At 40.5% G+C, this 24,679-nt stretch overlaps 1 protein-coding gene across 1 annotated transcript; it reads right to left on the minus strand.

The window, feature by feature from the left end:
• Positions 1–931: 931 nt before the first annotated feature.
• fmr1 (fragile X messenger ribonucleoprotein 1) lies at positions 932–24,393 on the minus strand. Its single transcript, XM_051419090.1, has 15 exons — positions 23,922–24,393; positions 20,468–20,520; positions 20,264–20,357; positions 19,335–19,406; positions 18,563–18,711; positions 17,542–17,635; positions 17,190–17,306; positions 16,778–16,948; positions 16,554–16,632; positions 16,310–16,437; positions 16,113–16,199; positions 13,069–13,309; positions 12,405–12,605; positions 11,651–11,730; positions 932–10,844 (listed from the first exon to the last, which is right to left on the minus strand). Exons 1-15 carry the CDS (start codon positions 23,970–23,972, stop codon positions 10,614–10,616), a joined length of 1,848 nt encoding a protein of 615 aa, XP_051275050.1. The 5' UTR covers positions 23,973–24,393; the 3' UTR covers positions 932–10,613.
• Positions 24,394–24,679: the final 286 nt, after the last annotated feature.

A 24,679-nucleotide genomic window follows, 5' to 3' on the forward strand; every position in this document is an offset into this window, starting at 1 on the left:
TGTGGTCATTTCACTAATGGAAAAACATACTGATCCTATTCAAGGCCACAATGCTTTATCATACAAAGTCGTAATGAACGGAACACAGGTGTGTCCTTGAATTAACGATGAAAGGTAAGGACCCCTGAGGTCCAACTGGGCACCACAGTTGACACAACAAATTCTCAAGTTACAGTATAGTCGGCTATAATGGCCACATTTGGAGCAAGAAACAACAAACACACAGTGTTCGAGAACAATAAGGGCTCTTAAAGGTTTACTAATTAGGGTTTTTATATTAACAATGGATCCATTGACTGTGTAGTGTGAAAAAGTTGGAAAAACAGGCCTGGTTTTGGGACGCTGGAACACTGTTGATCCTTCTCAGTGTCGTGGACTCAACTTAAAAACACCAGTTATTGAAAGGGTGTCCATCTGATGACCCTGGCCCTGCCTGCACTCTTACTCTCACACACAAATTCATATTGAAACCATGTTCTTTTATCTGGTTGGAAAGGTCAAAGTTTCGTATTCCAGTGGGATTGCTATTAGTGCCTGTCGGTGAGTCTAGTGGAACCAGATACACAGGGAGGGTGGTTGGACAAGAGAGTGGGCCATGGCATTCACATGAGGTTACCTTTTAAAGCCAGTTGGGCCAGCCACTGTAGATAAGCCTGAGCAGATACAATGTAGGGATATAAGGCCGGGTCGAGTATCTGCTCTTTGCTTGTGTGAGTGTAGGATTTAAAGGCAGCTTAAGGATAAGTTAGATCAGAGTTGGAGAACAGTGTCAAAGAGGCCAGAAGATTTATGACGGCACAGCCTGATGTTCACCGCAGGGCCTGATAACAGGTTAAAACCATTTAACAAATAATACTGGGCTTCCAAAGGAATGCTCACTCAACTGAGAGTAAAATCTTGAAACTCATAAAATGCAGAGATCAGCCAGAGCTCACGGAGGAAGATCGACCTTTATTTATTGAAACTGCTTGCATACAAAATATATTGCACTATAACCAGACATGTCAACCCAAACATCTTAAATGCTAATAGTATGTACAAAAGGAAACAAAAAATGCCCAAAAGTGCACACAAGGTTTACAGCTTTTTTGACTACCCTGGTTTAAGTATACAGATTACAGATTCTCTGCGTGTCTTCACTTTCTGGCACTCTACTGCCGAACAGCCCCCACAGTAGAGTCTAGTTAGTATTTGTTGATGATATATACATTCTGCAAATAAATGACCGCTGAAATCTGCTGCAGACCGGCGAGCAACAACAAGAACATTTTTGGGTCATCTTATCTTGCGTTGGTTCCACATGAATCATGCTGCAACCCCAACTGGACTAAAGGATTAGTAAAGGCAGGATGCAAAAGGGTCATATGGGACACTGTTCCAGTTAAAAGGATTGAAAGTTTCTGAACTGAATTGGGAGTCCCCGATTCAAATTCTTATTCTTTGTGAACTATCATTGTATATGTGACATATGCAGTATCTGTTCTTGTTTAGCAAGCGTCTCTTCTGCGATGTCAAGTCAAAATCAAAGGTTTGTGGACGAGGTCGGGTCAGTACTTCAGTAACCTGACCACATTTGCAAGACAACACAACGCAGTGTTGTAGCTTTAAGAGTAAGAATTGTTTAATTCAGTCAAATGCATCGTTCAAATTTGAGCATCCCGTGGGGTTGGCAAAGAATGAACGTTATTCATGCCAAATGCAGATGAAATAAAGGCTAGCATTCCCCCTCTGCAACCCATTGAATCATGGGTAAAAAATACAGTCTATACACCAGAACATTAGAACAGCACGACAGCTGGATATCAAGAAAAGCCATTTGCTGGTAAACACTCTCAACAAAGAAAGATTTCAAGAGAAAACTAATCCTACAGCTATCATTAACATTGTCAACATGAAACTTCTCATTATGTGAATCGCTGCTAAAACCTATTTTCTGTAAATCAAAATCAAAAAAGCAACAAATCTCTAGTCCAATCCCTCCATCTCGCTCCATATAATCAGTTGATAACAGACATTATAGTTGGAACAAGATACATTTTTGAGAAAGCATCTGTTGATAAAATGAGTTTACAGAATATACAGGACCAATCATCCATTTTAATATGAAAAGTTTCATGTGAGTAAACAGTGATTCACTATTTAAAAAAAAAGCAATAATCTTTCAGAATCTGTCTTTAAGGATTATACAGTTTTGGTAGTGCCAGTCTACTTTATGGAGTACCAAATTACACGTTATAGTACTGTTCTAATGTACTGGAGAGAGAGGATTGCATTGAGGACAGTCTCATGCCAAAACAACAAACAGAGTGCAATCAGTAGCATCATAAGAACAGCACATCTGCAAAACTTGGATGTCCTCAGTGTTCTTCATGGTGCCATTAGGTATTACACCTTACTCTACCAGCATCAAGCCAAATGTACGCAGCTTGATCCTGGGAATTGAATGTGCGATCGAAGCTGTTCCATTTTTCAAACTTAGATTTGGGATCCCAAAGGGTTCACAAACCTGTTTCTAGTGAATGTATGTTTCCCTGCAGCTTTCCTTATGACCACATTTGCAATGTTTTCCAACCAACCTGAAAAGCTACATTTCTTTTCCTGCCATGATCTCGACTGTACTCATCGTTTCGTTTTCGTGGTGTGCCACTGGAAAACAGCAGGATGGGATAATGATGTCACAACCGGTCAGTTATAGGAGACTCTTAACCAAAGTCCCAATTGTACTGTATAATGCTTCCTTAGCACCAATTCTTTAATGAACTCAACTGGTCAGCATGCAATAGTCCCCGCTCATCTTTTTTTTATTGTACACTTTCCACTATATAGTACAAGCCTTGGCCTAGCATTACGGTTTGTTAGTAATGCCCCTAAAAATCAAACCAAAGCATGAAAAAGCCATTAAACTGCTTTTGTTGGTTCGACTCCAGCTGTTAAAAAGTCTAACATACACTCTTAACCTGGTGTTTGGAGGCACAATAAAATACACCAACAAGCAGGTTGAAGCACAGCCACAGATGCAAAGAAATTCATCGTCTCTGGCGTGACACAACAAAGCTGATGTGAAGGTTGGACCATTGTAGTCCCAAGGTCTGTAACGCCACTAGTCAAAAAGAAAAGAATAATAAAATGTTAAGGGAATCTAATTGAAACACTCATTATTCCTAACTCTGGTGACTGAAAAAATCCACCATAAAACATTATTCACATTGGTTACCTCAGTATGGTTCGTACTAGAAGGTAGACCAATATCTGCTTTCTTTGCAAGGTTGAAAGAATTGTATATATAGAATCGGATGACAAAATTGATACCACTCTCATGTCCAGGAGCCAGGAGATGGTTAGCTTGGCTTGGCATAAAGACTGGAAGCATGTGGAAAAAGCTAGCCTAACTTCCTTACAGATGTAAAGGTCACTAATAAACAAGTTGTATCTGATTTGTTGAATCAGTACACAAGCAAAAATGTAAAAACAATGGTAAAACTACCAGAACGTTTTACATTTCTGTTGGTGAAGTAAACAAATGAAATAAGTGTTGGTGAAAATGTTTTAAACTGGTTATCAAACAGCCAAATACCGATGCTACCATTTGACCTGCACAAACAAAAAAGACGACCAGCGAGAATACAAGCTATTTCTATATAGTTATTCTTTAAACCTGCCACCGGCTCGCATTCGGTCGGATTCCCCTTGAAATCAATGAAACAAGGGAGTGTGGAAACACTACCACTTTTGTCCACAGGGGCCGCCGGAATCAACACAAAATCAAAGTTCCTTGTAGCTGCTTTAAGTGGTGATGGTATGTATTTTTGAATTGCGAGAGAGCCAGGCTAGCTGTTTCCCTAAGCTTCCAGTCTTTATGCTAAGCTAATATCGTATTCCCAAAAATGTCTATTTATTCTTTCAAACCGTAACTACTAATAATAATTTGGGGGGGGTTATCTTAAAATGACACTCCACTTGTTAGCGTCTTTCTGCGCTTTTAAATACATCTCATGATTCTCTTTAACGTGACCTAAGAACAGAACTTTGGTCATGTGATAACAGGTGGTTGTATGAGAAAATGTCATCTGCAGAGGAAGACCGTGAGATGTAGCTGAAGGCCCTTGAAAAAGCAATTTTGAAGTCAAATTAATTTTTTTCCAAGGTCACATTTGTCGACCCAAAATGTTTCACACCAAACACTGAACCCATTTCAATGTGGTCTTTAAGTCAGTCAGTCAGATGGATTCTGTACGTTTCACAGAAGGAAAAGAAGTATCCAAATGTCCATGGAAATGTCTCCAACCACTCCTGCAGCATAATCCACATCTCCGGATAATCCTATTTTCACTAAAACATGGCTGAAGGCGCAAGTTCTGTTTGTACGGTCCAAAAAAGATCTCTTCAAGTTTCGACCAACTGACGCCGATTATGCTGCAAGAGCAGGTTGAGAAACGTCTGTGGACATATTATTTTAATCCATTATAGCCACTGCTCTATATTAGAGTATCACTTTAAGCTTTAATACACATATTGGATACTATTCCACTGTTGTTGAACCCAAACATCCACTAAAAATACTGTCACCATGCCAACCAAGCCTGTCTCACATACAACAGCACTGACTGAACTTCACACTGTAAAGAGCTGGTTCTCAAAATGGACATTTAGTCGTTCCTGTGTTGGTTTTCATTCATGAATTTAGTTTTAGGGTGGATTTTTCTGTGTCAGATAACCAACTAAGTCACCCTCTTTTGGTAACGTAACGCTAGTTTTCAAGTTCTGCAGCGCTATGAACATTTCATTATCAATGACAGCTGTGTGTGGCTCGACCCTGCTACAGAGGATACTATTTTTTCACACATCATTAAGTTTATTATCAAGAGCTCTAGCATTTAACTGATATTAAACAGCAAAAAAAGAAAATATCAGGATAAGTGCACATTTGAAACAATAGTACAAATCTTTTCTCAGACAAATAATGACATCATTATATACAGTATGCCACCCTCCCTTCTTTTTTCCATCACGTTTTTGTTGTTGTGTTTTTTTACAATACAAAGCAACTCCATACTGTTGATGCTCTATTGACAATATAGAGGTTACTTTCACTTTCACTGCAGAGAATGCTTACTGGGAACAAAATGCAACATGGCTGCATTGTGAACGGCAAGTGAAAGCAAAGGCCCTAACAGATTAGTGAGACACCAATAATACTTTAGAAAAAGAGAAATGAACTCCTAAAAAAAAAGCTCATTTCATGAATCATTACTCATGTTACATAACCGTTTTGTGTGACATTTTCTAAAAGGTAAAAGTTCCCCATGTGTCATTGATGGTTGTCAGAAAATGTAACTCATCACTGGCTACTCCAGCTGATCTCAGGTCAGGGAGAAATCAGACAAAATAACACGGATTCAAAAAACTAAACGTATGTATGTCTTTTTTTCTTTTTTTTTTTAAAAACATGTCTTTGAACCTAGTCTCCAAAATCCATAATAAAGATGTACATGCATCGCAAGACTAGAAAGGTACACAGATCTCTGGTAAAGATAAGACCTGGCTCAACCTCTGAAATCTTTTCAGTTCTTTTCTTTACTTCAGTTACTCTCCAGGAAGGAAAGACAGAGAGGGAATAAAGTGTCACCGGTTTAACATTTTAAAAAGAGGGTCTGTGAGGAGAAATGGCTGACTTCAGAACCAAAGCCGCCACAGAAGGTCATGAGCTGCACTGCTCTACGAAAGTAACTGAATCAACATCACAGATCAATTGAACCAGGTCATAAGCTACAGGTTCACGTTTGTCGACTGTACAAGGGTACAACACCTTCAGTGTTTGAACAGGATCAGGTGGTCAAAGCAGGCGGTTTCCTGGTGTGACGAAATCACCCCAACAGTTAACAGGAAGCTCAGAAAATACTCCAGCGACAACCCGGGGGGGGTGATCAATGACGTCACGACAGGAAGTAGCCACCTTTACACATCTGGTCCTTTATGAACGTCTCATCATCCCTGATTTACATGTCTAGGTTGTGATACTAGCCACAATTGAAGGCACATGTCACACAAAATATGGGGAGGTTTCTCTGAGCATTCGCAGCTCTCGAGCAGGAGTTTGTCCGAATAAGAGGTCAGATTATTTTATGTGTAAATCTCACAAGCTCTGTTTTTACCTCAATATTTGACTCAGTTGTTGAAGATGGAGTATCTTTTATGTGTCAGCCTGGTTAAAAGTTGATCCAACCTACAGTAAAGGAATTTTAATGCCATGCTCAAAATGCTAGGCACTCCTAATGAAAGCAATTTTAAAAGGTAAGTTCAACATTTTAGGACATTTGCGCGTATTCGCTTGCCAGAAGTTAGGTGAGAAGATCGATATCACACTCGTCTGTCTGTAGAGTTTGATACTAAAACAAGCAGCTGGTTAGCTTAGCTTAGCATAAAAACTGGCAAGCAGGGCAAAACAGTTAGCCAAGAAGTCAAGAAGAACGTAATTCCAGCACGCTATAAAACGTTTTTTGTACAGATTAAACAAAGACGATTTTAGAGTCGCTGGTAGGCAGAATTTAGACCGAGCCAGGCCAGCAGTGTCCCATAGTTTCCAGTCTTTAGCTGAGCTAAGCCAACAACCTTCTTGCTCTAGCTTCCAGTTTACCGTCAACCAATCCTCTCCTCTAACTTTTAGCGAGAACGCGATGTAGATTTCCAAAAATGTAAAAATCAACCTTTCAGAGCACCACAAAAAGGGAAGCGAAATTTAAGGGCTAATTTAACCCATTAACTACTCAATCTGAGAACGTCTGCAGATGGCAATGCTAAAGCTGAAGATACCAGCTAATCATTGAGCACAAATACTGAACTAGATACTATATCTGTTACAGTGAGGGACACAGCATTTTGATGTACTAGTGTTTTCATTAAATGTTGAGCCTACAAATGCACAGAGAAACCTCAATAAACTTTTTTTGCTTTGCTTTTTTTTGTTTTACAGTGACTCTCACATTTCAAGAGTTTTTTTTTAAATTCAAACTAATGCTATAATCAATCTCCCCTCAATCATAAATCTTCACACAAATACTTTTCTACACTAGCCCATCTATGTTACTGCAGTCACTTTGAATTTAGAATACAATTTGGGACAACCGAGAATGTACACGATCTTTAAAGGCCTTCATGCCACCTACATTGTACTTTATTTTGTTGAGGATGCCACAAAGGATATTTCCATGCAGACGATTTATGAAGTCAGTAACTCTCTGAGATGTCCAACTGAACACCTCGAGATGAGAGCTTGAAGTCGACACGTTTGGCTTGTCTGATGTTTCTTTGATGTCTGGAAACCTGAATTTGTTAGACAAAGTTACTTTGATGACATAACTGTCTAGTCCTCTTTTTTTATTTAAGTCTCTAGCTGTCCCTGTTTAGGGACTAAATGAATTACCAGAAACTATAGAAGTCGTTTTTCACTATGGTGCCTCCACAAAAGAATTCAAACAAATGCATATTGCGTCACAGAATCATCCATACAAGAAACACCCAGGTATGAAAAGAATGGATAGGTTCAAACAGACAGTATAAAAAGATTTTGAACTACTCAGAGCAATCAGGTGCTGTTTTAGAATGGGCCAAATTCACAGAAATGGAGGAGCATAAATCCAAGGCACAAAGATTTTTTTAAAAACCCTCATTATGACCAAGAGGGGTGGCAGAAAACTGACAGACCGCAGCTCTATGACTGCGGTGAACACTGTGTTCTTAATCCAAAAGAGATTTCACAAAGGAGGCTTAGAAAACTGGACTTGAAGATGAAACTCTTCATTAAACCAGACCTTATACTCTGGCTTAAAGCAGTTTCACTAAACTTTACTGTGATGTAAACTCAGGTGACACAGTTGCACAGTCTTGCAATTTAAAAGCAAGACGTAGAGGAACGCACAATTCAAATCATGCAACCAAAAAGTGCATTGCACCCTTCACAGTGTGGTTTCATGAAGATCTGTTGTAACTGAAAGTAAATCTGTTGGCATTAAGGCCTCACCTGCCCTGTCGTGTTCAAACTGCAGCTAAGAGAAATTTACAAAATAAGATTAATACACAAAAGGTTTAAGTCAGAGAGCCGGGCCCAGAATAAGTTGGAAAACCAGGCAGAATAAAACTTACACCAAATTTTTATTTTGTCAAGATATAACTCAATGAAATCTTGTTTCTTCTACAGTAATACTTCAAACAGGTTTTTCTAGCTGCAAAACAAAAAGGTTAAATACAAAGGTTTTCATAAATTAAAGAAAAGCCGATGCGATCAGGTGACACACATTCATGATGTTGCCGCCCTAATCCTGCAACCTAATTGAAATGGTGTCCATCCAGGAGTGCGCTGTTAAATGGAAGTTAAAGTGGAACTAACCAAAGTAAGTCTAGCTTACAGCCTAAGCCCTCTGTGTGAAATATCTCACTGTGGAAGGTTGAAAAGGCTCCCAGAGTCAGTCTGGTACAGGACGTGGATTCCTGTTGACAGGTTTCTACCAATGAGATGAATGAGAATATGGAACCTCCCTGTATGAAAAAGGATTTTTTTTTTTTTTTTCCTGCAAAGCTTTTATTCATGACTGGAGTAAAGGCGTTAGTCATGAGTCACTGTTTATTTTATAATGACTGTACAGGTTTCACCTGTGTTTCTGGCCATAGTATGCTGAATGTATAATCATTTGTCACTGCTTCATTTTCATGAAGTATCAAGATTTACAGTAGCTGCTTTGAGTGTGCAGTTTTGTGTACGATTCCTTTAGTGTCCACATTGAGAGCGTTTTTAGAAGCGTATCGCAGATCAGACACGTTTCCATTTTATCAGAACAATCAATCCACACCAACTCTGACACGCCCCCCTGAGAACCCCCACTTTTTTTTTTAACCTCTGGTGCTCTTAGTGAAGTGTAATCTTCACAGAAGGCTGTTGACACAAATCTCCTGTTTGTACGTTCTGAACTAATTAATGGTATTAGTAATGATTCATCAAGGCTCCTACTTCCACTGTGGACATTAAGGAGCTTGTAGGGGAAATAAAATCAATGAATCGATGAATAAAAACATCAGTTGCTGTCCTCGCAGCGCCTGAGGAGCTGCTGTTGACGCACAGCTGGTTCTGAGCACAGAGTCGGCTGAGCGGAGGTCGGAGTCGGTGTGGATTGAACAGACTGAAGGTTTCAGTAGCTTAAGTCGTTTGACAGGTAATTCATTTTAAATAGCGTGACATTTTGTACCCTGTTAAAGACTCTTATGAGTTGGTATCTTTGCTTCTGTAAAGGCATTTTAAAAGTATATTTGAAACAGAGTGCCTCAGATTTATGTCTCCCCGCTGGTACGTGTAATGTGTTGTTGGATTTAAGATTGGTCTGACAGTCGAAAGGACTAAAGGAATTTTACATTATCTTGGCAACAGGAAACAAAACACAGATGACTTCAATGATGAGATAAGTATTTGTTGGCAATTTCATTGCCCATGCAAACCTGTTGGCATTTCATCCTGAAACATGGACACTTTGAACTCCCCCAGACCCCAAAGGCAGGTTTGATTTTCTCCAGTGTCAACATGGTGATCAGGGTTCAAATAACTATCATAAAGAAAAAAGAAAAGAAAAACCCAAACCAAAATGTCTTTTACAAACATCCACTCCCAGTCTGAAAGCTCTGCATGTTTCCCATACAAAGAACTTATTTGGGTGACACCCAAAACACATCTGCCACTTTTGAAAAATATTTGACCTTTTGGAATTCATCAATTCAGTTTTAAAATCTCTCTGGGAATGCACCTGAAAGATTGAAAGATGCTCAATGACTTTTCTACTTCTCATATAAATGCAATTCTGTTCTGTAGCTGACTCCCAAGTGTTGGATTTTGGATCTTTAGACCACCAGAAATAAATTCTCAACCTGTGGGAAACACTGAAGCCACCCCCTAAACCGAGTGCTGTCAGACCATCTCTACAATAAACATCTGAAGTAAAAAGTGTGCAGCAGGAGGAGGGAAGGAACATTTCATCCTGCCGTCTGAAGTGGCTGTAATACCTTGTTCCTTGTCAGACAATTATTTCCTTAACTTGTTTGTTTCATTTCTTTTTTCTGATGTGAGCAAGTCCAAAAAGGGCAGTGGAAAAAAATCATCCAACTGAGTTGAATAAAAAAAAAAACAAGTAAAAAATGATTTGCCTTTGATGGGTTGACGAGCGTGTTTGTGGTTAATGCCTCTGTGAGATATGAGCTTTAGTCAAATTCCTCTTCTTCTTTTCCTTTTGTCCAAAAAGTGCTGTTTCTTTTATGCATCACTTCAGAGAAGAACAGGAGATACCAGACCGAGAACAAACGAGACCAGTACACTCAAAGACCTCAACAGAGCAGACCAGCAGATACCAGATCACCTCTGGTCTATGACTTCACTACGGTAAACTCTTCCATGCTGATGAAATATGTGTATTCATGTGTTTGACAAAGACAGAGAAAGAAAAAGCGAGAGAGACTTTACGATGGTTTATGATAAGTTGCCTGTGTGTGTGTATTTCTGAGTGTGTGTGTGTGTGTATGTGTGTGTGTGTGTGTGTGTGTGTGTCTGTTTCATGTGAGAAGGTCCTCCAGTGGTCGATCTACGACACTCCGTTCACCAGCGGAGGAGTGTCCTGTTTGTCCTTCTTCATCCCTCGGTCTCTGATGGGTCTCTGATGGTGATGGCGAGTCGGGCCCTCACCTCCGGCATTGACGCCACCCTGGGATGAGGAAGATGCTCCTGCTCCTCCTCCTCCTCCTCCACCTCCTCCTCCACCTCCTCGCCCCCCTGAGGAGTGCTGCACGCTACGCTCGTTGCCGTCCACACGGATCTGTGGGAGAAAGCAAAGATGTACAGTCTGGTTCCTTCACAGCAGGTGGAGGGGAAATATGATCAAATACAGGCTCACTGATGAACTGGGACATTAGATTGGATCTGGGCTCACATTTATCGCCTCAGAATAACTCTTGGCAATCAAACAGCGAAGACTAAATATACTCCTAACTCAGAGCAGGACAGCGTAACATATGACGCTTCCTACTCTGATGCTGAGTGAGGAACGGGACAACCTGACAGTGTGTGACTTTGCTGTCTTACAACATTCAAATCTGATATGAAGAAAAAAAGCACTACCAAATTTACCAAACTTGAGGTGTTGTACGAGCCAAGTTTGGTAAATTTAGTCACAAATAGTCGGTTGTTGTAGAGCGGCTTCTGTAGATGGCATGTGTTGTCCTATATTTCACATTGTTGGTTATCTTTATTTAAGCTCATTATCGTCAGGTGTTCCACATAATCTCTCTGCCATCTCCTCTGGATCGATCCTAAATATTGCCTGAGATCAGAGTCATTTCCTAAGTTACAGAAGTTGAAAGTATGCTTTTGTTCCTAGTTCTAAAAGTAGGACCAAATATGTCACTGAGAACTTTTGGCTAATTTGGACTGATTCCCTTCTCTCCTGAGACAGTACAGGTCCAGATCAGAAAAAGATGTCTGTAGGTGTTTAAATCTTTTTCTTGGTCTACAATAATTTCATTTAAAACCAGGTGGCTGTGTGTAACTGGTGAGGAGTGTTTCCTAGTGACTGTAAAGATTTAAACAGAGGATAATTTTAGGGCAAATGTGTGGGTGTGTTACCTGTAGAGTGTCTTCCGGCGCTCTCGTCTTGGGGTCTCTGATATGACGAGGTCTTGGCTCGCTCCACTGCATGTCGTCACCTAAACCGGGACAGACACAACCCTGAAACTCAACTTAAAAAGGTATCGTCCCTGTTCCCACCACACACATAGGATGATAAAAACATGAAACAAACCAGTTCTGGGACAACGTGCAATCAAACCACTGACTAAAGCCAGTGTCATTGCCAGAACCTTCAGGAACCACTGCGGTCTGAGACAGCAGCTAGCTGGCAGGTAGCAGCTTGAAAACAGGGTTAAATCTATGTGTGGTAATTCAATTTATGTCTGGGGAAATTTAAAAAAAAATATATATATAAACTGGATCTCCTTGAAAAAGCAAACACTCAATGAGAATGTAATAGTGAGTCTGCAGGGAACTCATTACTTGATTCCTTCCCATTCTGCAGGGTATAATTTGATGAAAGGCTTACTTTTTTGGAATTCACTACACACTCATTTCTTTCTCCTTCTTACGTCTCATTTTTTATAACTTGAATAAAGATTATTTCTGTTCATTTTCTTCAAAGTTATTTTTTATCTCCAGACGCATGATAGAAAAACTGCAAAACTGTACAATTCAGTGACAGAGAGAAAGCTTATCAGGCTTTTCAACTGGAAATATTTGACTCGTCTCTCTCTAAATTCCCAAAGATACCTGCTGAGCACAATCCTAAATGAGATAAAATCGCTACAAAAAGATCATAACTGCCTACCTTTATACCCTCCCCCTCCTCTTCCTCTCCCTCCTCGTCCCCGGGGTCCTCCTCCGCCTGCTCTCTTCCTCCCATCTGTCCGTCTGGGCAGGGTCCCGCCGCCTGTCATCAGCTCTTCGGTGGGGGCCAGCGACCAATCGCTGAGCTCGTCTTTGTGGTCCGACTCCGTCTCTGAAGCGTTGGATGCCTCCGAGTTGGTGCCTGGGGGAGGGAGGACACACGTCAAACCTCATATAAACTGCCACGGAAAGGCAACAAGGAATTAACCACTGATTAAATGTTTTGTTTTACAATTAAGTCAACGCCTGGGGAAGAGACTCTCCGTTCAGTACTTGTACTAGATGGATGCTTCATGTAATTTCCATTGTAATATCAGATATCCAAACACCCTAACAATGTAACCCTGTAACGGGGCCACTGTGCACAAAAAGTGAAGTCTCATCGAATGTGGCTGAAAATAATCTCAATCTAAGCCGGAGAATCAGATCTTCTGCTTCGATATTGTGCCTTTCACATCCAAACCAATGAGAGCACTTATAATCAGAGGTGTAAGTTTATCTTTTCAAGTACAAGCACATTATTTGAAAAAGAAGATATGAATTAATTGAAACAAGTTTCAATGACTTCTCTTGTTGTTTTTTTAAAAAAATGATTTGAATCGTACCTGAGGCGAAAGTTGCACCTCCTCTTCGCCCTCTGCCACCTCTTCCTCCCCCTCCTATGTAGGGCTTGCCTCCTCCTCCGCCTCCTGCTCCTCTCCCCATCCCGAGCCCCATGCCGTTATCGAACACATAGGTTTTGTCTTTAAGGTTTCGAGGCCCCGTCCCTCCTCCTCCGCCTCCCCCTCCTATCTGTCTCAGCTGCTCGTCAATCTGAAGGCGCTCCAGGCGGAGCTGATCCACCTCCTGTAGACATGAAGGATCAGCAAACCATGACAATTATTATGTTTACATGCACACTAGTAGACCAGTTTTAATCAGATTCCCCCCAAAACTAGGCTTTGATTCTAATTTGTATGAACCCGGAGCATTTTTAAGGTTGGTACATGGAGAAAGCAATGATATCAGTGGATCAGAAGGTGTATGGTTGTGGTGTAATTTATGGTTGCGCTCTCTGTCTTTCTCTCCTCTGCTCTCTGTGTGAAGTGAAAGATATTTATGGCATTTAATTAGTCTCAAAACCTGCACACATAAACAACAGGCGTGTGCATGTGATGCAGTGTAAGTGGATTCGATACTGGATTCAGACCGGATAAAACGAACCTGCAAAAGCTCAACCATATATTCAAAAGCCTAAAATGAATTAGTGGACTGTACACTGATTGAAAATTGACGTATTAATTAATTAATTAATTAATTAATTAACAATGCATCCCTGTGCTGACCTGGGTCCCATCTTATGTTTCAAAGTTCTGTATTAATCTCCCAGTTAAGTCAATTTGCCCCTGCGTTGCACTGGGCTGTAACGATTACTTTCATTATCGATCAATTGATTCTTTGTTTGGTCCAGAAAATGGTGACAAATGTTTCCCAAAGCCTAAGGTGACATCCTCAAAAGATATTCCCTTTTACTGTCATAGAGAGCTAAATAAAATATTTACATTTGAGAAGCTGAAATTAGAGAATTTGGACATGAATTCTTAAAACATTAGTCCAAAAAATTCAATTATCAAAATAGTTGGCAACTGATCGAGTGATTGTTGCAGCTCTAATGTTATAAATGCATTAGTGGAATTTCTTTTAAAAAAAAGACCTGAATGTCTTTCATTTAGGTGGACCAACAATAAATATACGTAGACGTGAGAGCAAATGTGATCAATTGCTGCGCTGATGCTCTGCTCTGAGCATTAAAACATCCTGTTAAATCTGAAACACCAGCTCGCTGATAGTGAACCCTATGCTTGCCACAATATTTAGGATATAATGTTTACATGGTACACAGAGGTAGCTGGTTATTTAACTCCCTGTATGCAAGCTTCTTACTGTTCAAAGGTTTCTGTTCATCTGCATCAGTGCAGTGAATCCAGATACAGATACATTTCTGCACGGACTGACGTTACCTCAGCGAACTAGGATGAACTCACTGCATTTATCACTATACTGGAACTAATTACTCCATGTGATTACCATTAAAGCGAAATGAAATTTAGAGTCAAGAGTTTCACTTTCACTTTAACGTATAAATCATCATTGCACTATTTACCATCGTAATTTTTTTTTTACTGACTAATTACACCGAATTAGGCTTGAGGAGGCACCTGCAAACATTGATCAGAAACCTGGATGAGGTGTTTGTATGATACATTATCCCTGTTTTTAATCAGAGTACGCTGATTAGCGTCCGTAGGTTTCTTAAAGCAAGATATTGTGTTACACAAGCCTACTCAACTGAAGGCTGCCAGCGTTCGATTTCAATGAATGTGAATGCAAATGTCATTAATGTACCTAATATTGGTCAACTATAAGAATAAGATCAATAGTTGAATATTTTGGAACATACACGTAATCGCTGTCTTGCGATTTTATCAGACAGACAGACAGACATAAGAGTGAGTGGGAACACCAAACCCACTCTTATGTCTGTCTGTCTGTCTGATAAAAACGAAACTAAAGCTAGGAGACAGTAAGTTAAGCTAAAGATTGGAAACGGGGACTTCCAGTTTCTGCCAGTTGCCTGGAAACCTCACGATGACGACAGCACTCCAGGAAGTCACTACTCCTTCATCTGGGCAGAACCAGGCTACCCTGTATCCAGAATTTATACTAAGCTAAGCCAACTGTCTCCTGGCGGTAGTTTCACATTTAACAGAGTCTTCTCATCTAACTCTCGGCAAGAATGTAAATACACACACTTTCCAAAATGTGGAACTATTTCTTTATGAATACTGTATTTAAAATGCTTCAGTTAGGGACCGGTATAATGATACACCACAGTACAATTCCAGACAGTTAGCACTGTATTAACATTTCAAACATCAGTTATCATTAAAACTGTTATGGTTATTGCACAAAAACTCATCAACCAAAGTTGGCAACAGTCTCCCAGATACAGGTGCGACGGCGCAGCATGGGTTCGTTTTGACATGGCGGAAGGCAGTGATAGCGCTCAGGGGGTGGGAACAAGTCTAAAGTGTGTTTGTATTTTGGTTTTTATGAGTGCTGAGGAAAACTTAATCAAAGTTTGTCACCCTGTCTGCAGAATGGGGGGAAAATGTCACGGATTGTTTGCAAATAGCTTGTCAATAATGTAAAACTTTCTCTTGTGAAAACACTACACGTTGTTCTGCTGCTGCTGCTGCACCATGTGTCTGCAGCAGACTCTATTCACCCACTACACACAATAACACGCTTAGTCACCCAACCTACTATCACTTTCTTCTTATTTGTATATGTAAATTGTGCATTGGGTCATTACATGTACTCAAATGCAACACATAAGATAGTACGTGTGTGTGTGTGTGTACAAATACAAATGGCACCATTCCCTAAAGGGGTTTCCATATGTTTATATAAGGCATTGCTTTGTTTTTTAATGTTGCTGCAAAGAGTAGTTTTCAATATAAAAATACTTTTTGAACATTTTCAGCACATTTTAAAAATACCACGATAATAGAGATATGACATAACAGATTATTTTGGTCTCTATAATCCTGTTATTAAAAGTTCATACTAGTTCATCTTCATTGTTATTCCCGGTGATGATACGCACCTTAAGGTAGTTGAGGTGATAGTCCAGCAGTACTGTTGCATTGGAGATGCTTTCCTTGGTCCCCACAAATACAAATGGCACCATTCCCTGTGAGAGAGGGTCAGAAAAGAAATAAAGATTGTCTTGCATCTGGTTTATAGAGCCGTTTGTTGTGTTCGTAAGTAGGCAGTTGCGTTGGTCTTTCCCTTCCCACTGACCTCGTCTGCTGCTGCTGCCGCTGCTGCTGAGGGCTTCTTGTCATTCTCAGGCTCAATACGAACCCGCACCACCCCAGACTTATCAACCACTTCCTGGATCAGCTTTCCGTTTTTGCCAATCACCTTCCCTGTGAGGGCAAAAACATCATCAAATCGACTTTGAAGTTTAATACCCTGGCTAGTTAGGTAAAGCTCAAGTTACCGCATGAATAATCTCACTGTCTCAGCTGAGTGACTTTCTCACCTACTAAGTTCCGGGGAACTTTGATGACATCTTCAGAGAACTCCAGGAAACTCCTGGCAATGCGTACAGCATCCTGGTCCTTAGACAAACAAGAATAAAACAAAAATACTATAACTTCGGTCACTTCCTTATCTCACCCACATTTATCTTTAACATAAAAGTATAAGACCATGCAGTATATGTGGAATCTAAAGGGGACATTAGCGTCAGCAGAGCTGTCCTACCTCTCCGTATATGTGAAAGGTGCACGTCTCCTCATCCAGGTCTATGTTAGTGACTCCAGGGACTTTTCGTGCTTGCTGAATGTTGGCTCCGTGAGTCCCAATAGCCAGCCCCATTAGATCATCCCGAACCACAAACTGTTCATGAAAGCGTGACGCGAGCTGCCTGGAACTCTGCCGAATCATAACGAGAGGGACAAACAGAAACACATGAGCAAAAACATCATCAGTTCCACAACAGAGTAAGTAGGAGTTTAGTGATTCCTGATGGGCAATCCTTTAATAAAGCTATAATCACCTTTAACAGCAAAATGATCAAATTATACAAATATTTGAAGAGGCAGTTGTCTGTAAGGCTTGTGCTTGTTTGTGTTTGTGTGTGTGTGTGTGTGTGTGTGTGTGTGTAAATGTCTACCTCCAGTTGTCTGCTGGCCTCTTCGTTCCTCTGCATGAGAGACAGTTTGGTGCGGAGGCTCCTGAAGTGCATGTCGCTCATCATATTGGCCCGCTTTGTTGTGACCTCATTCACCGACTGGGAGAACAACCAAAGATTAATTCAAACAGAGAATCGGACTTTGGAAGATGATATTGATGGAGTTCATCTACAAAATAATGTGATATTGTTTCAAGTCGCACGCAGGGTGCCCCGGTCAGACTGCATAAATGGGAAGAATTAGGGATTGGATTATGTGTATGAAATTTAATTTGTGTGATGGACAAACAACTTTGATCGTATGTTCTTAAGTTAAATAAATAGTTTAACGAACCAAAATGAACAGCTGCTTTTTCTCTGAGTCGTAGGTGACGCTGAACGCTCCCACGGCCTTTTTAAAGTCTTTGTGTGCTGATTCCTTGGAGCACCTGTCAACACAGTTACACAAATAATTAATGCCATACCAGTGTCTCCGAATAACACAGTAATCACTATTGATTATTTAAGGACATGTGTGCACATACCTTCAGTTCATCACAGATTAGTGTGAAGCATTATTTAGTATTTTTAGAGCGTAATACAAACTTGAATATTTGTCCCACTCAAAACCATTCATTAAAAAACTTAAAGAGTTTGATTCTTAGATTTACATGTTTACACAAACATAAACATCTACAAGAATGTGGCTCACACCTTCTTATACTGCTGCTACATATTTGAGTGTTGCATTAGCAGCATTTACCACTGTTGCTCTACTGGCATTGTGCCTCTTACAAACAATGTATTCCTCTGACAGATGCAGCTACACATCAGCAGGTTCTGTTTAAAAGGCGCATGCTTCTGACAAGGTACGGATCTATGTGCCAACTGTCACCTAGGGTACTACCTTTGTTAAAGCTAAGCTAGCAAACTGGCCTTGGCTCGAAATGTGCCATTTAATGCTGCCATGGCTGAGCAGCTAGTGCAGAAGTGTAAGTGCTTTCAAACTGAAATGCACTTTAAATGCCAAACTCCAACATTTTCTTTACTGCTCATTATAAGTGCTGCTTTGTTGTTGTTTTTTGCTCTTTCCCCTCTTCTCTTTGCTTTACTTTCAACTTGCACAGTCAGTGCAGAGCATTAGCTCTTGGTGAAACAGTGATTGTTGTCTGCTGGGTAACAGATCCACGGAGCATTAATTTAGGGCAGAGAATTAAAATCAAGTATTACTCATATCACTCAAGTGTTTTCCTTGGAGAAACCCAATTTCCAAGCACATATCCTGTGTGAATTTATCTAGACAAATGGTTAACTACATGTCTTAACTGGACATAAAAGTGTGTGTGTGTGTGCGCGCAACTGTATACCAAACTTACATCTGCCGTAGATCCTCGGGTACATCCAGTCTGATCTTGATGAAGGTGGTTTTGGTGGCTGGTTTATTCGGATTGACCGGCCGTAACCGCTCCAGCGTCACTATCTCATTTAATGTAGCGTCACATGCAGCGTACTCTATTACGTAAAACTAGAGACACAGAGACAAGGATTTTTCAGATAATGTGGGTTATATGAGTAACAACTGCGTATCAATACGTAAATTATACATTTCAGTTTCAATTAAATAATTTAAATATCCTGGAAAGAACATGGTTAAGACAGAGGAAAAACAGGAGAGAGATAGACAGAGATCTAAAATGCATAAAAAGACAGTAGAAGAGATAAAGCGTAAAACCAGGCCAGAGAACAAAATGGGGAATAGAAGAAAAAAGCAGCTCACAGCAGTGAGACATGTCTGACTGGTTAGCCCACACTGAATCCTCCAATCACTCAAAAAGTCTGATCACAACAGAGAGTCCTTGAACAAAGGCAGTAAACTCACTAACACCTATCATCACAGTCAACACCAGCCTCCAGAGGGATGAGGGTATACTTAGGCAGATCATCCACACTGAGCCACTTCAAAAACATATATAGCATATAGCAATATAGCATTCTGAAACATTATGCTGTGTGAACCAGTGAAAAGTAACTTATGTAAATATCGACACCGTCACAGTGCTACTTGCTGATCCGACTGATATGTTTATACACAGGCCAACACTGTACAATGATACTGTAACCCAGATCTAGAAAGACTGTGAGTCCTACCTCTCCTTTGACCATGCGAACCTTGGCCAGCCACCATCCACATGGCTCCTTGTCATTAGCCCTGGAATATACCTGGCAACACACACACACACAGAGTACATTTCAAAAACCTTTCCAGTTATCACCCAGATCTGAGATGATTACAACACAGACATCTGGCACAGATAATGCAAATACACAATCTGAATTCATAAACTGATGTGGCCTAATTACTTATTCGATTCAGTAGCACTAAGGACATCTGAGACATCGGCAAGTTGCCATATAAGCATATTAAAAAAAGGGAATGAATAATTTACTCGTATAATCATTATGAAGTGAACAAATGCAGTCTCTCTGATGATTTTTGTTCTGCTTTCAGTTAGGGCTGCACAATCAATCGAAATATTATCAAAATCGCAACATGGCATGTAAGTGCAACACCCATTTTAAAGGGTAAAATGGAGGAAAAAACTTTCTCTGGCCTATATGATGTAAGAAAACATGTTTAGTTAAGTAAACAAATGCCACATAGAGAAAATGAATGATGCAGTGAATAGTGCAAAAAGGATAATTCCCACTAGTTGTGAATCACATTGCAATATCAGTAAAAAAATAATTGCAATGTGATGTTTTTACCATATTGTGTAGCCCTACTCTCAGGAGAGCACACCATTGTACCTGAACATCTTTATGTTGCTGTAACTACACACAGCACTCAATCTTAAAGAACATGTTTACTTAAACCTATGATGAACAATATAAACTGCAGCAGGAACATAATCCAATGAAAATCTCTAAAAATAGAAAACAAAGAGCCTCAAGAATTTCATTCTGCTGCATTTCTTCTCTTGCACTCCATCTAGCCTCTCTCTGCTTTCTAAATAAACCACATCTGAAGGTAATATTCGCTTTCTGAAACAGTTCTGAAAGTACTGAATCAGTCCCACCTCGACCTCATCGCTCTCATTTATCTCCTTGCAGAACCCTGTTGGAGGAGGAAAACGCACATCCTGGAAGGGGATCTGGCGCTCTGGCTGCCAACTAGGACAGAGGGACACACACGTTTACAAAAATAAGTGTGGAGTTCATAACTCGCAAAAAGGTAACGTTTCACAGTGTTATATTTTTTACAGTGTATGCGCATTACTCACTTGTTTTCAAATGCCACAGTGACCGATCCTTCGTGAACATCCTTAATAAAGGCCTAGAAGAAAAGTTAGAATAATCAAGATGTGACATACCCACAGATAGTCAACACAGCGTTATAGTGGCATCAAGCATGTAAAGTGGTTACAGTTCTGCCACCAAGGCCTGACCCAAGCCCAAAGTCGCTAGCAGCAAAACAGCCCAAACTGATCCCTCTTTTTAATGCTCGAGTCAGGCTTGGTTGTGTCTCTCTGGGTGTACACACTCTGCGTCCATGTGTGTCAAGTGCTGCAAGTAGGACATGCGATGCCTTGAAGGAAAAGAGAGAGCGACACAGCCTGGTGTAAGGGTTGTATTAGCCTGGAAAGCTAACAGTCAGTAATGGATGAAATGAAGCAAAAAACTTTCAAAAAGGAGAGTTTCTTTAAAAAAAATCCCCAACGATTCAAGGAAAGCTTTTCGACTGCGCATTCTGACTTAATTGAGCTGCGACCGTGCCTGTACCAAACCCCTTTACAGGATTATGACTACTTGAACTGTCAGGTTGAGGAGACGACGTTCTGTGTTTACGAGACGCATTCGTCTGGCCAGTTTTGGGAATAAAATTACAAAAGGAGAAATGTTTCTCTGATATTATAAATGAAACCACTATAAACAGATAAGGTAGGTGATTCTGTGTGAGAGTACTGTGCGCAGGCAGTTTGTGGGCCAATGTTTGTGTGGCGTTATTGCCTCTAAAAGCAGCATAAGAATGGAATAAGAAGAATGGCATATTGGCACACAGACACAGGGTTCTGGCACATAATCAGCCTCCTATTCCATCACCAGAAGCAAACTATAAGTTGTCCTCATCACAAGAGGATTTATTGTAAAGTCTCATTGATGCAGAAAACATTACAATTATTAAACATTCTGCCTCATGCGTTCATGATATAATAACTCTTCTATTAGCTCTCAGTGGGAGAGGAAATATTCAGATCCTTTCCTGAAGTTAAAGAAGTGTTTTACTATTATATAGGATGTTTTTGGATTAATATTACTGTTGCATTAATGTGTATGTTGCATTTTACTGCTGTATATGTTTATGGTTGAGCTAATTCAACTACTTTATGTACTGTTTGGTCATTGAATCTACAACAATTCTACAGTATCATAGATATCTCTAAAAAGTCAACTCTTCACGAGCTCAGATAACAGACCTGTTTTCAGCTTTGTGTCGAAATGAAGGATGAAATCAGTAATGACATATTATCTCAATAATCTGTACTGAGACGGCAGACACGTGACTACCCTTTTCATGTGATAGCTAATGACTGTGGTGGGTCTAAGGACAGAGGGTGTCATACACAGATTGAGCTCCCTGAGGCAAATGTGTGATTTGTGATATTGGGCTATATAAATAAAAACTGACTCGACTAAAAGCTCATTCATCAGTAAAAGATCCCATAAAGCAACTTGATGACAAATGTCTTGGTCAAACACAAATCAATTACTCAGTCAAAAAAACTGTGTTAAAAACGTAACATCAACAAAAACTTCAAAGAAAAAAGTCCGCAATAACCTCCAAACTATTTGGCTAAATTAAACCCTATATGTGCCAAATGTACCACTTTGGGATTAGCGTCCTGGATCAAGATATCAAAGTCCACTTTCTTACAAAGTGAATCACTGTACAGCATCTGTGTGTGAGTGAGGAACACATCTCTGCGTCCTACAGCTCCTAAACAAGGTGGAGATTATATGATATTTAGGAATTAAGTGACTTCTACGACCGGTCACAGCTAAACACAAACGTCTAATCTAAATACAGAGCAGTAAATCGACCTATATGCTTTAAACTCGAGCATGAAATTTTGGCCACGTCAGTCATCGAGCTAAATCCTATCCTAAAAAAGATGAGTGGTTGGCAAACTCTTTTATTCTATGCTAAGTGCATTTTGTGGATCTCTTAAACTAATCTGAAAATTGGCTAATTGCATTAAGTGCTATAATTTGATAATAACACATGCCAAATAATAAAACAGCATTCAAACTGCATGCCAGAAATCCCATTTTGCATCCATAAAGTGATGTTCGGGCCAGTGCCACACCCGACACAGAAAGACAAAAGTACATCCAACTCCTGATGTTGCCATCTTTAAAAGACAAAAAGCATTTGGGGTTTTTTTTTTGTTATTTTTCCAGACAGGACTGATTCATAATATTCACGTTCAATTCAAGAATACGCTTTAGTGAAAGTACTCGATCTCTTTATACTTTCAAAACGATTCAGGTGGCACCGAACGCAGCCCGAGAGTCCGTAATGCACAGTAACACAGCGGAGAGTGCAGTGCAGGCTCCCAATACTAGAAAGATGACAACACTTGCAAGCAATTACCCCCCCCCCAACACCAACTGTCTTTAATGTTTTTAAGGTCTGCTATCAGCGAATGTGAGCTGGTACTGCTTTATTTATTGTTACCAGCTTTCTTTTACTCATTGCAGATTAAGTTTTTTCTATTCAAAACACGAGTGCATCTTCGGACTTTCCTACTTTGCTCGGTTCCCCCAGCTGTCCCTAAACCACGACAGTTTCATCCCACAGCAAAACTTTGTTAGAATGTGTGCTTTTTATTTTGGACACCTCAGTATAGAAACATATTTCTATTCCACACAGTTGTTTACTTTTAATTATTTTAACATTCAAAAAGGAGAATTTGTGCTATTGTGTTGCTGCTTATGTTTCATCCACAACAGACAAACACTGATCACAGGATCAACACCTGTACATCAATGTCTGCCCTGGGATCCATGAGCAAATCTCTCACCCTGTCCTAGCAGACTCTCTCTGTAGTCTGTGGCACACACACACATATATATATATATATATATATATAGTTATATAATATGATCAAAGTAAATACATAAGCTCAACCCTTCAAAGTCCTGCTCACCCTACTTGTTGACTCTTGTCTTCAGAGTAAACCCAACCAACATCCCAGCAGCTTTAATGAAACAGAAACTACCTGCCCACCAGGGGAAACACACAGCCAAAGCTAACCCACGTTTGTTATCCTAAATTAACTTAGAAAGAAAGAAAAACCCACATAAATCCAGCCCGGATTGTGGCACCTGTGCTGCTACCAACCCCCCTGCCCACCTCCACACACACACACACACACACACACACACAGCATTACATTACAATCACGTCAACATCACCAGCTCCCAGTTTCACACTCAGGCCAGCAGCATTAAGGAAACAGCAGCAGCTCAACCTCAGCTTTGTTTACAGGCTTTGTAGCCTCCTCGTCCCGGCGGAGGTTTGGACAGAAGCACCGAGGCCCGCAGACACAAGCAGGTTATCTGTTGGCTACCGTCATTTAACGTCAGTTAGCCTAACGTCTGTAGCTCGGTGTGGCAACCGACGCGACTAACAAAAAAAAAAAAAAACAGCCCAACAAAAAGCCCCCAACTCACCTTATAAAAGGCCCCACTTGTTCCCCTCACTTCCACGACTAGTTCATCCATGACGCGAGTGACTGCAGCTCGCTAGCTAGCTAACCACCGTTAGCGACGTTAGTAGCTAGCGAGCTAGCTGGCTTGGCTAGCCTGACGCTAGCCCAGGCGGAGGTTGCTATCGGTGGCTTCGCTAAGCTAAAACCCAAATAGCCTGTCAGCTGGATGCAAGAAGAAGAAGGCCCACGGTTTTAACGGTGTGTGTGTGTGTGACCGAGATATGTTGTTCCCCCACGTTGTGCACCGTGTGTGACTCTTGCGTTGTGTGTTTCTTCCGGACGTGGTGCTACATCAGAAGGGCTGTGTTAGCTGCAGCTAGCTGGTGGTACTGTTGTGTGGTTAGCGGTGAAGCTGCAGCTCTCTCTCTCCATGTGACGTCCTCCCGCTTTCTTCCTCTGCTGCGAGCCGAAGGGCTGGCTGCACGCGTCTGCTCTCCACAGGTAATCAACAGGAGTGCCTTTTTGTTTTTTTGTTTTTGTTTGTTTATTGTCTCTCCTCCTCCACACACACACACACACACACACACACATACACACACCAACACCAACCTGTCAATCACAAATCAAAATCTGTGTTATTAATATTATTATATAAGCCCTGTCTTTTGCTTATAGCACCCACTGCATCTTTATCTGAAGGTTATAAAGCTGTGTTTGTCTTATTATTCACAGATTTTCTTTATTCATTTTTATTTATGTTATGATAATTGGCTTTTTTTG

The sequence above is a fragment of the Dicentrarchus labrax genome, unplaced genomic scaffold (assembly GCF_905237075.1).
Source record: "Dicentrarchus labrax unplaced genomic scaffold, dlabrax2021, whole genome shotgun sequence".
In the NCBI taxonomy this organism is placed as follows: domain Eukaryota; kingdom Metazoa; phylum Chordata; class Actinopteri; family Moronidae; genus Dicentrarchus; species Dicentrarchus labrax.